Source organism: Pipra filicauda, unplaced genomic scaffold (assembly GCF_003945595.2).
Source record: "Pipra filicauda isolate LSUMZ 115617 unplaced genomic scaffold, ASM394559v2 scaffold281_size1565311_pilon, whole genome shotgun sequence".
Taxonomy (NCBI): Eukaryota; Metazoa; Chordata; class Aves; order Passeriformes; family Pipridae; genus Pipra; species Pipra filicauda.
The window spans coordinates 947,957-963,866 of NW_024104400.1; the positions used below are offsets into that span (position 1 = coordinate 947,957).

General features: G+C 45.6%; 2 protein-coding genes across 2 annotated transcripts in view; both read right to left on the bottom strand.

Moving 5' to 3' along the window:
- Positions 1-1,221: 1,221 nt before the first annotated feature.
- Positions 1,222-2,094, bottom strand: LOC113990267 (syntaxin-1A-like). The gene has a single exon (XM_027725518.2). It carries the CDS (start codon positions 2,092-2,094, stop codon positions 1,222-1,224), a length of 873 nt encoding a protein of 290 aa, XP_027581319.1.
- Positions 2,095-8,130: 6,036 nt separating this feature from the next.
- Positions 8,131-15,910, bottom strand: part of BRWD3 (bromodomain and WD repeat domain containing 3) — a 47,936-nt gene continuing 40,156 nt past the window's right edge. Inside the window, exons 34-40 of the mRNA XM_027725520.2 lie at positions 15,785-15,841; positions 15,353-15,493; positions 14,981-15,133; positions 13,353-13,516; positions 12,728-12,825; positions 12,141-12,299; positions 8,131-10,960 (exon numbers count right to left, since the gene is read on the bottom strand). Coding sequence (XP_027581321.1) covers positions 10,176-10,960; positions 12,141-12,299; positions 12,728-12,825; positions 13,353-13,516; positions 14,981-15,133; positions 15,353-15,493; positions 15,785-15,841 — 1,557 coding nt within the window. The 3' untranslated portion in view covers positions 8,131-10,175. The remainder of the gene's footprint in view (positions 10,961-12,140; positions 12,300-12,727; positions 12,826-13,352; positions 13,517-14,980; positions 15,134-15,352; positions 15,494-15,784; positions 15,842-15,910) is intronic.

Consider the following 15,910-nt stretch of genomic DNA (forward strand, 5'->3'; position numbering starts at 1 on the left):
TACTTCCTGGCAGGAAGCACTGAGGGGAACACAGGGTTTTTTCCCTGTACTTTATGGATAATCCCCTCTGGAGCAGCTCAACCAGCTGGGTCAGACGCTGCTCAGCCACCCAAGGCTCCAGGGAGTGGTTTGTGCAGAGAGTTGTTGTGAGGGTGGTGCATGAAAGGTGGTTAAATTTTTTACTGCACTTGGATTTGCCACCTCCCGACCTTGCTGAGGTTTATTTCCCTTCTCTCCATGTCCTGGGAGTCTGTAAAAAGCTCCAGTGCTTCCCAGGAGGCTTTTGCAGCCACACATTAAATGTGGGTTTTGATGCAGGATGCAGAGGGTGTTTCCAATGGCCTGGAAAGTTGTGGGGTTTTTTAAATGAAAATTAAATAAAGAGGTAACTTCTATTCATCAAGGTTTGAATGAAAAAGTAATATTCATTTAGATGTCACAAATGTAAAACAAAGAAGGAGGAAGAGGGCAGGAGTAGAGACTGCTCAGCCTGGATCCCCAGGAACCACTGCCCTTGCAGGGATGCACATTCCTGGTGCTGAGGGGCTTCCTGAAAATATCCATATATGGAAAAGAAATGCATTCATCAGCCTGAAAATTAAGTTTTCTCGATTCCTAAGAATCTAATTCAATGAACATACAAAGAGGTCATTCCCTTTCTGCTTTTCCTTAGCTTTGGGTCCGTGCACCACCACGCAAGCTGTGCCATCGAGCAAGGTGGGCATTGTCCTTACACAAATTTACAAGGTGTGCCTGGTCCTTGCATGATCATACGTGGTCCTTCCATCACTGTCCAAGGTGTTCCTGGTCCCTGTGTTGCCAGGTAAGGTGTGCATGGTCCCTGTGCCATCAGGAAGGTGTGGGTGGTCCCTGTGCCACCACGCAAGATGTTCCCGGTCCCTGTGGTGCCATACCAGGTGTGCACGGTCCTTACATCATCAAGTAGGGTGTGTATAGTCCTTGCATCATCAAACAAGCCATGCGTGGTTCTTGCATCATCAAGCAAGGTGTGCACGGTCTCTGTGCCACCTTGCAAGGTGTGCATTGTCCTTACACCGTTAAACAAGGTGCCCGTGGTCCTTGCACCATCATACAGGGTGTGCATGGCCCCTGCAGCACCGTGCAAGAAGCACAAGACAGCAGCAGCCTCCCGTGCCAGCCTTCCTTGCCCAGAGCGGGGCACATCCCCGAGAGCCACTGCACCCCTGGTGCAGCCCCGGCTCAGCGGAGGCCCCGAGGGCCAGGCAAGCAGGGGCAGCAGCTGCAGAGCCCGAGGGCTGCGCTGAGCAGGGCCGAGAGCCGGGATGGGCGCTGGTACTGCCGGGCCCTCTTCACCTCGGCCTGTGCGGCGCAGTCGAGGGAGCGCAGCACGTGCTGCTCCACGCTGTCGGCCGCCCCGTGCTGCTGGGCCAGCAGCCCCTCCAGCTGCAGGAACAGCCCCCGCAGCTCCGCCATCTGCGCCTCCAGCTCCAGGAGCTGCCGCTGGCGCGCCTGGGCCACGCTGAGGTGGTGCTTGGCCTCGAGCTCCTCCAGGTCCTGGCCGACGATGCGCGGCCCCCCAGGGCTCTCGGCCAGCTGCTCCACGTCCTGAGCGCCCAGGGCGATGCCCGCCAGCTCCGCCTGCCTCTGGATCTGCTCCTTGAGGCGCTGGCGGTAGCGGCTCTCCCGGGCGTAGTGGCGGGCGAGGACGGCGCCGAACCTCCTCACCAGCAGCCAGAGCTGCGTCTGGCGCACGCGGGGCCCCGCTCGCCCCGAGCCCCCCGCCGGGCCCGCGGGCAGAGCACCCAGCTGGGGCTGCAGGGCCGCGGCCTGGCGGGCAAAGGCGGCTCGGGCGTCGCCCAGGCCCCGCTTCTCCCGGGCCATGCTCTGCTCCGAGGTGCAGCACAGCACCGTCTGCTGCGTCCTGTCGATGGTCTCCGAGAGCTGCTCCAGCTGGTCCAGCGCCCGCCACAGCTCGGCCGCCTCCTGCAGCGCCTGCCCCACGGGGCTGGTGTCATCCCCAGCCAGTGCCGGGTTGTCGAAGCCCAGGGTGTCCTCGTGCGGGTCCCCCTCGGCCGCCACGCGCTGCTGCAGCTCCGCCAGACGGTCCCTCATGGTCCGCAGGGGCCTCCGGCACCGTCCGTGGGGCACAGCGGCCTGGCAGGGGAGGCATGAGGAGCCAGAGCTCCCACGGCAACAGGAGCCGTTCGAGCCTTTCCCTCCTGGCACCAAAGCAAATATTGATGGAGGAGGGAAGGTATCCTGCGTCAGCTCGAGGCAGGACAGGTTTGTCCAAGAAGCCGAGCGGTGGGAAGGCCTGGAGAGGGAGTGCTGCCAGCACCGCTGGCACCTGCGTCACGGGACAGGCTCTGCTGCCTCAGCACCTCACCCACCGAGGCCTCACACAAAGCCACTTTTGTTCACTCAGAAACAAAGACATGCAGATATCTGGGGGTAGGTGAGGAGGACACCCACCCGGCTCCTGAAATGCCTTCACACGGCTCCAAAGGATAAAGGTGCACAAACACACCTCAGACCTCACAAAGTACCCCCAAAACCCGCTCCCAGTGAGGATGTTACAGCTGAAGGGCAACTCGCACAGGACCACACAGAATATGCTGGGTTGGAAGGGATGCATGAGGATCATCAAATCCCATCCTTAGCCCTGCACAGGACACCCCAAGGGTCACACCATGTGCCTGAGAAAATCGTCCAAATGCTTCTTGCACTCGAATCATCCCACTCCAGTGCCTGTTGAGAACTGGAAAGGTGGGATGGAGGCACAGCTTGGCCTCCTCCTCCTGCACGGGTTAGGAAGGTTCCATGGGACCACAGATGGCACAGGCAGTGTGTGAAGCACTGTAATGGTGGATGGAAAAAGGTGCTTTAGGGTTTTCCAGGCTGGAAATGAGCACTGGGTTGACCAGTTGTGCTGCATATTCAGGGAAGAGCAGGTTTTAGTCCACGTGCTGCTGAAATGTATAAAAATCACAACTAAATCTATAAAAATTATCAATAAAAATACTGCTATAAAATGCATTTCTGAACTGCACAGGAAGAATAATTGAATTGTTCTCTACCACTCTGGTGTTCTATATCATGCATTTTATAACATGTATTACCACATATGACCTAAACAGGATGATATAAAGTATGTAACAGCTATGAAATAATATCAACATAATATTTACAGAGGGACAGCAAAGGGGTGTTTGGCAAAGGTGAAGCAGCTCTGAAGGGAGCAGAATTCCTTCCCTCCAATGCCATCTGATGGATGTACACAGTGAGGGGGCTCCAGTATCTCTGCAAAACAAGTTTAATTTTGTTCTCTGTAACCAACATGGTCAAGAAATAAAAAAAAAAAAAGCCCTTTTGTTCCTGGGGCTTGGAGGATGAGTGTTGTGTTAAAAAGCAGATATTCATTCCCATCAGAGAGGAAATGCCACTGGAATCAGTGCAATAAAGTGAAATGTCAAATAAGTCACAGGATTAAGGAGAAAAGCCAAAACAGAGTCACAGAAACACAGAAACATTGAGGGTGGAAAAGACCTCTGAGATCATCAAGTCTAGTCCGTGCCCGATCCCCACCTTGTCACCCAGCCCAGAGCACTGACTGCCGCGTCCTTGGGCACCACCAGGGATGGGGACTCTCCCACCTCCCTGTGCAGCCCCTTCCAATGCCTGACCACCCTTTCCAGGAAGAAATTCTTCCCAAGTTTATTCAGTGTATTTAGTTTCAGCACCTGCCCTGGCCGAGCCCGGAGCCCCCTGGCAGTTCTACATAAACCCAGCCCCATCCACCCCCAAGAATCCCTGGTTAAACAATATTATCACTGCTATTTAACAAGAGGGCAAGAACAGAGATGAAAAAAAGAGCGATTCCTTGTTTTGCATGAAATAGCCCTTAAAAAACAGGTAAAACCTCCTGGAGCTGAGTCTCACCCCCTGAACCCACCCCAGTCCCACAGTGGCCAAGGGAGCTGGTCCAGGAGCCTCCTCCTCACCTGCTCATTTCATGGCATTTTTAGCCATTTCACAGCATTTTAAGGCATTTTCCACTTCTTCCAAGAAATCATTACTTGCTCCTCTCCTTTTTCCCAGAAAAATGGTATTTTGGAGCCAGGTCAGATGGTGATTGGGGTAACAGATCCCCAGTGAGCTGCCACACTCACCTCTGGCTAAGGTGAGGGTCTCCATCCCATCCTGCTCAACATCTTCCCACTTTTTAAAAGCTTCTATATCCACTTTCTAGAAGTTTCTATATGCAGTTTATAAAACTTTTAAAAGCATAAAATCATCCAGTTGAATAAAAAAGCGATTTTCTTTTTACATTAAAAACTCAATTTCACCAATTTTTTTGTATCTTTTTAACATCTCAACTATTCAGGAAACAATGCAAACCCAAAAATAAGAGTTTCTCTTTTTATTTTTTTTTATTAAGACAATCCCACAGCTGGAAAATGAAACATCCTAGATTACATCAGTGACTTCAAAAAAACTCTAGAAAAAAATCTTTACAAATTTACATTTGTACAATACAAAAAACTAACAGCTCATTGCATATAAATATTACATTTGGTCTGCCAACACGTGGCATCAAAATCCCTGAAGTATTCATTAAAGGGACCTGAGATAGCAGATGTGAAGATATGGGCATAAATATCACCTGAAAAAAAAAATTAATATAGAAAGTAGACATAATTCTAATAGTTTTGTGCATTTTTGGAGTATTTTAAATCCAGAACATGACCTGGAGAGCCTAAATCACGTGAATTCCATAGTATTTCTACATGAAATCTGCTCTAATGACTCATGGAGGAATGAAGAGCCTGAATTAGTATTTCTACAGAAAAAGAATCCTCAGACGTTGAGTTCTGAGCACACCCGAGCAGCCACCACTCTGCCAGGAGGCATTTTAGGAGAAGAAACAGTGGATTTGGATTTTACTGGGAATATTCCGGCAGGATTTCACCCCCACCCCCCACCCAAGCAACACCTCACAGACCTAAAAATCAGGAAGATCCGCAGCACTTGCCAATTAAATCCCCAAAACTGAGGAACTGCTCCGAACTGTCCACTGGTTGAAACATCCCCCAAATATTTACACACTTCCCAGTTCCCCAGTGTGGCTCCGGTTACTATCAGGAGTAGTAACTCCAAGCACTCGCTTTCACTTAGAAGTCTCACAAACTCCTCTCAGGGACCTGCACCCACTCACTTCAATGTATTTCAGCACCATTTTTCTAACACTAAAGTTAAGGCTGGGACAGCAATTCCACTGGGAATCTCATTTTTCAGGGGTTCGTAGCACAGTTGTGTAAATTCGCTGTGGGCTGAACAGGACAGAGTAAAAATCTACAAGCTTCCAACAGGTCTTTGCATTTCTAAGACTAAAAAAAGGACAGGTTTTGGACTAAATTTTGCAGGCTGTTACTTACTGTACAGAAAGGAGTTCTTTTTCCCTGTGTAAACCTCGGATACACTAAAGAGTTGGGAATTATGTCTCGCTCATGCACAGGCATCTTCTATAATACACATTGTAAGAACACAATGACAGCTCCCTATCTACTAAATATAGGTTAGCTTTGGGTGGTTAACTGCTCCTTTAGGAAATAATCAGCATTTTATAAAACTTTGCAGGATGGTTTTGAAATAAAAAGATAAAATTAAGAAATGTAAACACACAAAGACATTTTTAACCCATTAAATCCATGACAGGACGCTCCAGGTCAGGACACGACATCCTTAAACCTACAGTTGTTCACTTTTCCTTGTTGTTCACCACTCAAAGATGAAATATAATCAAGTTCTTATCAAAATTAATGATTGTTAATCTGATTTTCTCACATTAATACTCTGCAATTTGGAGTGGTTGGCAAAAACATTCCCGAGACAACCAGGAGCAGCTTTTCCAAATGCTTGGTAAGGTTCATCTTGCTTTTGGGAGTCAAGAGAGCCTCCAAATATTTTAATTTTTTAAATTAATTAAAAACTCTCTACTACACACCCAGTGTCAGCTCTTTTCCAGTACTACTCAGTCCTTCCACTTCCATGCAGGAGAAGCAGCTGAGGTGGACACCAAGGAAAAAATTCCAGGAAAATCACAACAGGACGCAAAATTTTAAGCAGCCATGATTCTGTTTAGCTTTTGTGTCTGCAGGGTGGGGGTGGCTGGGATAAGGGGGCAGCCTCTGCTTGGCTGATGGAGAAAGGAGTGATGGAAAGAGGAAGGAAGGATAAAACTGCCCAGGATCCACTGAAATTCAAGCACCAACACAAAGGTTGTTTAGAACAGGAATACCTGGAGAGGCTGGAAGCACAGGAATTCTACATGGGAGACATAAGCCCGGGTCAGGACCACAGGTATTCCAGGATCCCAAGTGAACTGTGTTTTCCAAGGCTGAGGGAAGGATGTGCTGCCTCAGCTGACCTGGCAGTGGCCCCACTCTGGGTATGGATGGCCATGGAGGTGCAGCCAAGAAGCCAATCCTCAAACTTTCCATCTTCATTAAATCTGCCTCCAGACATTTAGGAATGTTGCTAGTAAACAAAATAAGGCAGATATAAAAAATATGGAAAGTCTTGGGGAAAAAGAGGGATAAAAGAATTAAACTTTCCAGCCAAGAAGTCCAGCCAAAATAAAATTCATCATAAATCGTTCACAAAGGGAAGCCAAAGGGAAGAGGTGGGACATGGCAAAAAGGAAAATCAAAAGTGATAGAGAAAATAGAAAGCAGGCAAAATTTGGGCTGAATCATGGAATCATTAAGGTTGGAGAAGCCTTCCAAGGTCACCTTCCAAGTCCAACCTTCGACTGAATCCCACCATGGTCACTGAACCACATCACCAAGTGCCACATCTGCTTATTTCCTGAACACCTCCAGGGGTAGTGGCTCCACCACTGCCCCGGGCAGCCCATTCTCCCCTAATATCTGAGACAACAGCACATCACTACTGCAAAATAAGCTTTGTCATCCATGCCCTGGTCCGGGAAGACACGGGAGCACTGCAGGGACAGCAGATTGGAGCTGGGAGAGGCCAAGAGCAAAGACACAAGATTCCAGCCCTATCTCCAAGGAGAATAGATTGTGTGGGGCTGAGGATCCATTTTCCAAGGTGCCCTGAAGTGCGCTGGCAGCTCAGGATTGGGATCATGCCAGCCTGACCTCAGAGGGAACAGAACCACCAAAGCCCAAACATCTACAGCAGCAGAGGAGCCCCTGGCCTGCCTGCACACCCCCAACAATCCCAGAAAAATCACACCTTAAATCCCATTCCTTAGGCAGAGTTTGGAGTTCTTTGTAAAGAGTGCAAGGAAACGTGTCAGGAAACGTTCCTGACTCTGCAGCCTGTCTGGAGCTCGGCACCTTCTGGAGCTGCTGGCTGAGCACCCAGGGGCTGCATCAGGGAGACCTTTAGATGGTTTGAATCACTTTCCTGCTTCTGCTACACCTGGTAGGCTCACCCTGAGTTTTCTACAACCTCCTGACAGGATCTGGGATTTGAGAGAAAGCGTCCAAGGTCCTACAAAAGTCTAATTATTCCCCGGAACGAGGCTGTGAGAAATCAACTGCCCAACTCAGAGGAAGAATCCAGACACAAACCAAGCAAAAAGAACAGCTCTAAACCCGAGTTATTTCTGTCATGCTTATAAAAGGTTCTCATGCACCAAAAAAAAAAAAAAAAAAAAAAGAAGCTTTTTTTCAATTTTTACACTAAATTCTGTTGTTCCAGCACATCCTGCTCTAGCTGGGAACCATGGGACACATGGAGTAATACTTACGCCACAGCAAAGTGATGCTTCACTGGTATCTTCACAGGACATAGAAAAGATACAGTTAAGAACATATTTAATCTTATTCTAATTGTTGCTAAAATACATCAGCTTATAAAATGGTTTCTCTGGAATCCCTGTGGTTTATCTCTCCCCAGCCCCTACACAAAATAAATAAGGAGTAAGTGGATTTTCGGCCAGTCAGAAAGAGAGGGGAAAAAAAGCATTTGTTTTGCATTTCAAGCTTTTCAGGCTTTAGGACAGAACCCCTAGTGTTTACATTAGCTCACAGGACTCATCTAAGGATATGATTTTGACTATGGACTGATGCATACATGCTATTCCTGGTTACCATATGTAAAAAGACCAATCAGTCAAACAAATAATACATTTCTTATAAATATAAATGCGTGTATATATATACAGATATATGAGAAAGATGATAGGACAGGTGTTTATACTTTAAAGCCCAACACAGATCTAGGAGAGCCTTTGCACTTGTTTCCCACCCCCCCATCAAAACCAGAATTGAGTCCAGCAGTGGATTACAGCTGATTCCAACCATTCCTTAAAAAATTAAAAGTGTGATTTTTGTACTGTACCATAAATTCATATTAATGAGCAGTTTAGGATATACTCTCCTTCATCACAAAACTAAACCTCTGCTTTTTTTTTTTTCAAGTCATTTTTGCATCTAACTAGAGTTGGTTTTTTTTGGAAAGTGAGATAAAATAGCTAGTGCTGAATATAGAAAGTCAAAAATTAAATTCCTTCTGCATCTGAGAATATACATGGGTCACTCTTTGCTGCCTGAGGTTTTCCAGAATTATTGACCAAGCTGTGCACAGAAGAACTGAAGGATATTGGATGAAAGTTTAAAAAAAACCTAAAAACCTTGAAAAACTCCAGCGGAACTTTGTAGCCTCTTTTTGTTTGTTCTCTCTGTGACCTGACTCACTCTCGGAGCTGTCAGATCCGTTTGGACAACGGGAGAAAATTGAAGTCCCATATATATTCCAGCCAGAGCCCAGGAAGGAAGGAAGAGGCTGCTCAGCTCCAGTTCAGCCCACGCCAAGCGCCCGGTTCTGCTCCCGGAGGAGCCAGAGCACCAATCTCCTCACAAACTGCACTACCACTGCCCAAAGGGTTTCAAGTCAGCATTTCCCAGGATAACAAGAGTACAGTGCAACAGGAATACTCTTCTGGAAGCTTGAGATACAAGAGTCAGTCTGGATGGTTCTGTACCAGCACGGCCAGAGGGAGCAGGGCTCCCCCAGCCCCTCACCCAAACCCACATTTTCACAGATCAAGGGGCAGCAGGAAGGAGTGGGAGCAGCTCAGCCCCTCTGCACAAACAAATCCCCACCTGCACAGAACGTGCTGCTTCTGAGAACTCTGGTAACCACTGAATTGGTTTTCATGGTGACAACAGAATGAAGATACAGTTACTCTACAACTTCCACCCCTCAAGCTCCTTCTCGCCTCTTCAACATGCACTGAATAACAGCATCTATTTTCTTTTCAGTTTCCAGTAGTTGTAAATAAGAGGTAGCTGAGCTACTATTAAAAATCACTTTATGCTTTGAAGAGGAGGAACCTTTCAAATGTTGAAGTCACCCCTTTAGCTGCACAATCTCAATTAATACTATAAAAATATGAGAGGACAAAAAGAAAATAGATGCAAGTAACTTTTGCATTTGGCACCTTTTGTCTAGATATTCATACTTCTCAAGTATTCTCTTTTTAATAAAGTTAATGCACACATAGGACACACCACATCAAAGGTTTGCTACATATTTACAAGGCACCAACCCTTTTGTCACTTTTTTACACGAATAAAGAACCGATAGAAAGCACATCAGGACCCCCAAAACTGTAGTATAGACATACTTCAGTTCAGCACAATTCCATCAACGTTTGGCCTGGGAAGATTAAAATAATCCAGATCCTTCTTACAATATAGAAACTGTAAACATTTTATAGCTGCCTTTAGGATTGGTGTATTGTGCAAAAGTTATAATTATTACTGTGTCTAAGGATTTATGGCAGAAACCACATAAAAACTCTGTAAGAAGGTGCTATTTCTATAATACAAAAACAAAACGAGGGAGAGAATTCATAAGCGTGACTCAAAAATGTCATGTTCTTACTGAGAAGCTGGAAGCCTCTTTAATGTGATGAACTCGTAGTGTGTGGGGAAGAATTTCTGTAATTTAAGGCCTAATGACTAAGGCTTGTTTTGACCAATGAAGTGTGGAGAGCTGAAGCTTTAAAACAAACACAAACTGACAGGATGGAAAAGCACCACTGTGAAAACGTGAGTGGAGTCCCCGCACAACTTGCTTGGTAGAATTTCTGGTAAAATCCCTGCAGTAGAAGGCCATTGAAGTTCTTTTAAAATTGTTCCAAAGTTTTCCACCTGTCAATAATTCCATCCCATGAGATGGCTGACCCTGGCTTTTTCTGTCATTTTGCGCACCCTGCCTGACCTGGAAGTACCAAGGTTCAACGGATCCTCGGTGTGCACGAAGGTGTCGTTGTCGGAGTCATCGTTGTACAGGACAGTCCTCCTGCCCTCGTTCCTGGTTTTGATCCGAGGGGGGCGGCTGAACCTCCCCCCAAACACGTTCTCTCCAAACTGGCCCCCAAACAGGTTCTCAAACTCGTCGTCGGCGATTCGGGCGCGTTTCGCTCTGGTGGCTCCTCGCGAGGCCCCTCGGCCTCCGCGGCCTCTCCTTCCTCCCCTGCCGCCACCTCTGCCTCTGCCGCAGCCTCTTCCACCTCTCCCCCCTCTGCCCCCTCTGCTCCATCTCCCCCACCTGCCCCATCTCCCCCTCCTCCCTGTGCCCCTGCCCTGCCAATTCCTCTTCCCGGCGCTGAGTTTCCGTTTGATTTTCCGTTTGGGCTTTTTGGATTGCACCACTTTGCTGTAGTCGTGGTCTCCGTCAATGTAATCCTGATCTGTCCTGGAGGTTGATTCCGAGTCGGAATCAGAGCCACTTCTGCTTTCAGAGCTGGAGCTGGATCCCGATTCCCCACTTTCTGATGAAGACAAACCAGACTTTTCCTTTAATTCTCTCTTCTTTTCCTCCTCCTCTGCCTCCTCCAGGTGCTCGTCCTCCTCCGACGCGCTCAGTAACTTCCTCTTGACTCCTGCCCGAGGCTCTCTGCCATCTCCATTGGTGAGGGGTCCATCAGGAGAGTGATCTAAGCAAACACAAAAAAACCCCATCAGCATCACACCTGAGCCAAACAGGACACAAAGAGTGGGACTGGCCTCAGCTGCCTCTGGGATTCTCCTCAGCTGCCTCAGGTGTGCTCTGGGGATGGATCCAGCTTGGAGCTACTCACCCTTTATGTGCTGGGGACACAAAGAGGTGCTCTAAGAGGAAAATTTATCAAAGTAAATGTAGTTCTTATCCGTAAGCAACAACTTCAAACTCTCCTGACTAAGAGTTCAGGGAAAATCCAGGCAATAAAAGGAGCCCAGAGTGAACATCTAAAACTCAATCTGGTGAATCCCACCAAGGCAGGAAAAACTCTCAAATCCATTTCAAAGCTATAGAAATGAAAATAACACTCTGCAAGCAGGATTTATTGCCCCTCAGATGCATGTTCTCAAAAGGCAGAGTCCAGGGAAGCATAATTCAGGAGAGTCAATAACCCAAGAAAGCTCACTAGCATTGTTGGGCATCTTAACTTAAAAATACATAAAATATCTTGCTGGTGTGGGACCCAAAATCCTACATGTTTTGAGAGTTAAGAATCTGATAATGACGATTCAATATCTTCTTTAACATAGGAAGAGCTCACCTGCAGCATCCAGCATGGCTACAGCACAGGGGTGTGGACTTGGGAAAGGCTCCAGGGGTCAGGCAATGCCCACTCAGTGCCCACCTCAGTGCAAAACTCTGAGTGACATGTCCCAGAGACAACTTATCAAAGCTTCAGACAGTGTTTCCCTTCCAATCACAACCACTTTGTCTTGAGTAGAATAAAAATATTTACATTTTTGGGGGAAACTTTTTTTCATCTTTGGTTTCAACTTGATTAATAAAAGGAGGTTGTGGGGTGGGGATGCCTTTGGTTTGTTTGCTATTTGTAACTCCTGAAGGAACTGTAGGAGTTTAAGAGCAATCAAGCTTTTCCACCTGGAGAGATTTTAAAGGATCTCACTGAAGTCCACGTGGAATCATGTGCACTCCACACCTCAGACAAGAGACCACAGAACTGTGAGGAGTAAAGTAAACTCAACTTCTTTTGTATGGTTTGGGAATATATATAATGTTACACTCAGGCAATAATACCATCAACATCAGAGAGAAGGAACATCTTTCATCTCTAGTGAAACCAGTTATTCAAACAACAGAATCTTATTATTTCTCACCTTGTTTCACTGGTGTGGATTTGCTCCTGACTGGCCTGCTTTTCCCTGGATCTATGGCATTTCCACTTCGGTTCTGTGCATTGGAGCCTGAGGAAGATGGTTGACCCTCCAGCTCTTCACCAGTGGCTGAACCCAGAGGTTCTTCTGCTGTATCTGAAACTTTACACAGGACAGCACAACGTGACAGAGTGATTTTTATCCTCTATTTACAGAGGTTTTGGATCACCTGAGTTAACAGCCCCAGTCAGGTTCATCTCACCAAGCTGCCTCTACAGCCATGAAGAGACAGATTCCTTTTGGTATAATCCAAAGTAAGATTAATTTATCCATAACTGCTGTATGAGAGAAGCCCATGTACAGGAAGCCCAGGCTCTGGGGACTAGGTTAATTCTCACTAAGGCTCCCAATTCCCTGATCCTTACCCATAACTTCCTAACAGCCAAGTTCAGCTAAAACAACCTACAGACAAAACATTTCCACGACCTTGCCACTTGCTCCCTCCTCAGGTGTGTTTAGCATGTGCCTCAGGAATAACAGATCCAATCTGCACACACAAGTAGGCTGTACTTTAGAACATTCCTCCTCACCATGAGATGAGACTGAAGAGCTCGTCCTGGTCAGGGGCAGTGAGGTATTCTGGTTGGGTTTAGGTTGAATCTTCATTTGTTTCTGCTTCCCTTTGGGGCTGAAAACACAAAATATCCCAAAGAGATACAACTGTCAGCACCAAAAGACTCAAAGACAAAACCAATTTCCCCTGCAAAGTGCCTTGATTTTTGCAGCGAATTTATCAAACAAATATCTTTTCCCCAGTGCTCACACAGTTGTAATAATACTAAAAATAGTTACACCACCATGTGTCTGCTAAAGCAGATGAGTTTGCAGGAACAACACTTTATCTCCCTTTTTAAAACCAATACTCAGTTTACTTAGATAATGTATCAGACAGAAGGCTGATATACAGTGTTAAACAACACTTTTTTCAACTAAACAAAGGTGAAGAGACAGTTGGTCTTTCATTTCCTCCAGAGGGAATAACTGTAACCACATAGTCTTTCACTTACCAGAATTATGCACAAACTATACTTGAACACGATTTTATCACCCAAAAGAGCAACTGCAGCAGGAAATGAGCAATACTGTTGCTGTCTGGTTATCCTGCCACTGTTCCCTGGAATGCCACTGCCAGGCAGTCCCACTCTCCCACATTACCTGGATGCTCTGCTGGTTGAGGGGGAGCTGCTGCTGCTCCTCAGCCGTTTTCGGTACCGTGGCCTCCTCCTCTTCTGACACTGCATTGCTGCCTTGTACTCAGAGATGATGTTCTTCATGTGATTCTCAAACAAGGCAGAGAGTCGAAGGGTCATGCTGTAAATCTGGAGTGAGAAAGCACAGTCAGACTTAGTAGAAGTTCAGTAACTTGGAAGAACAACCAAAAAACAAATCACCAAGATGTCCAGACTTTGTGGCACAAAGGAAGAATTCATGGTGACATTTCACTACGAGGTCCTTTGCAGATAATTTCCTTTTGTATTCTCACCACAGAAAGTGTTTTCCTAAAAAGATTTACTTCCAGTACAAAATATTTCCAGAGTAAAAAGGAAATTTCATATCTAAATTACTGGAATATAACCTCCTTTGTCAACCCCATAAAGCATGGAAGAAGCAGCCCATAAGATAACTTGAATACCAAGGGAAAAGCAAATGAATTTTGCTGTCCCCTCACCTTTGGTTTTGCTTTAATTCCCTGGTGAAATGTTTTAATTCCACCCCTACACAGCTGCACACAGAAGCCAACTACAATGTCCTCATTCCTAATTTCTGTAAACCGGATGTCACAATCTTTAAACCCTTTTCCTGCCCTCTCTCTAGGCCTTGTCTCTGTGTAGCCTCAGCCACAAGTTCACTCCTGGCTGTTCCTCCATTGCAATTATTACAATTTTATGTCTGAAAACAGTCAAAACTCTGTCTGCTTTTATACCATGAAGACACCAACCACTCCAACTCTGTTTTGCACCAACAGTGCTAAAACTGCATCTGTTCCGGTGTCAACTTGTGATTTTTTTGAGGATAAACATCATTAAAGCACTTGAAAATTTTAGAGTAATTTGATCATTAAACATCTTAGGAAAAGCTGACACAGGAACACAGATCAAACACAGCCATGTTTACATATATCAGTCACATACCAGTTGTCATTTTACTTAGTTCATACAAAAATATCTATATTCCAACATTTTGATCTCCCTTTTCCCTCGTTCCATATCCTCCTTAGGGCTTCAATCCAATACATTTTTTCTGCCTCTAAGTCCAAACAGCAAAAAGCAGGATTAGCACCTGAGAAACACAGGCAACAGTGTGCAAAAAGTACTGCCAAATATTCTAAGTCAACTAGAAAAAAATAAGTATCTCATCTCCTCTGGTAGTAGAAATATTGCATCATATTTCCATTAATTTGAAAAGGATCCTTTTGTAGACAGATGGACAGAGATAAATATGCAGTTTTCAAGCTGATAGCCTTGTTTCCAGGAATAAATTATTGAAAAAAATAAAAGCACCTTGTGATCAGTTTTCTGCTGCAAATATTTCAGTAAACAGCTGCAACACTAAACATCTCAGAAGCTTTAAGTTCAGAAAGTTCAGATGAAAATGAAAGTTTTAAGTGATCTGGGTGAGCAGAACAAAGCAAATTTATAAGCACAGGCCCCAGAATTGATATACACTGGTTATTTTTATTACACCAAGCAACGCTTTGCTCTTCAGACATTATTCCATGTGTTTTATTCATGTAGGGCCAAGGTCTCTGTGAAAAAAAAAGGGCATTAAAATTTATTACTTACACGAGACTTTTTATTAGGAGTGTAAGCCTTAGAGTTGCAGAATATCAAACGAATGTCTTTGTAGAATTCCAAGGGACTGGTGTAGTTTCCTGCTTCCAAGGTTTCTTTCACAGTGCTGAAGTCCATGGGAGTGTCTACAATGTCTCGATAATCCTGGAAGGACACGAAATGGTAAAGGCTGATGAAAACAGTAAAGGCTGTCAAATCCTACAGCAATAAAAGCACCTCAGTGTTCATCCAGTGGCTCAAGTAATTATTTTACTTTCAAGTTATTGCAGATAATTCTCTGCTCATAAAGGGAGAGCACAGACACGCCCAGCACGGATGTTTTGCCAAAGGATGAACCCTTTTGGATGGGGAAGGTGCACTTACAGGATAAGAGAAGAGATCAACAGGCTGCCTAAAAGGCTCCGAGTCCTCCCGTTCATAAATCAGGTTTAGCAGCTGCTGGCACTGCTCCTTCCAGGCATCAGGACTGGCTTTCATGGGCTGCCTTTTCACTCGTCGTCTTACCTGCAGGGAAACAGAAATTATCAGAAAATCCCAATTTTCCCCTTCAATTTCCTATTAATTTCCCAGCATTCTGATACAAAGATCTCCACAACTAAAAACAAATCCAGGAAGATTCAAGCAAAGCTGATGGCCCAATTTGGCTTTTCTGGTCATATGTAATACTCAAACCCAAAACTCAAAGTTGCAATATTTCAGCCTCGCTATTTGTATCAGTTTTATCTAAACTTGACTGTTCTTGATATTTTTCAAATCTAATATAAAAAAAAAGACCAAAGCAGAAGTTTTACTCACTCTTCTTTTCCCAGAGGAAGTTCCTGGAGCGTCTGAATCCACGTCTACTTCTGCCACCTAAAGGCAAAGGGAATGATCACACACAGGGCCTTGGATGGACCCTCAGCCATGGAAAAAGGGTTAAAA

Excerpts from the sequence above, each read along its gene's own strand:
- LOC113990267 (XM_027725518.2), bottom strand. The coding sequence starts at position 2,094 with ATGAGGGACCGTCTGGCGGAGCTGCAGCAGCGCGTGGCGGCCGAGGGG.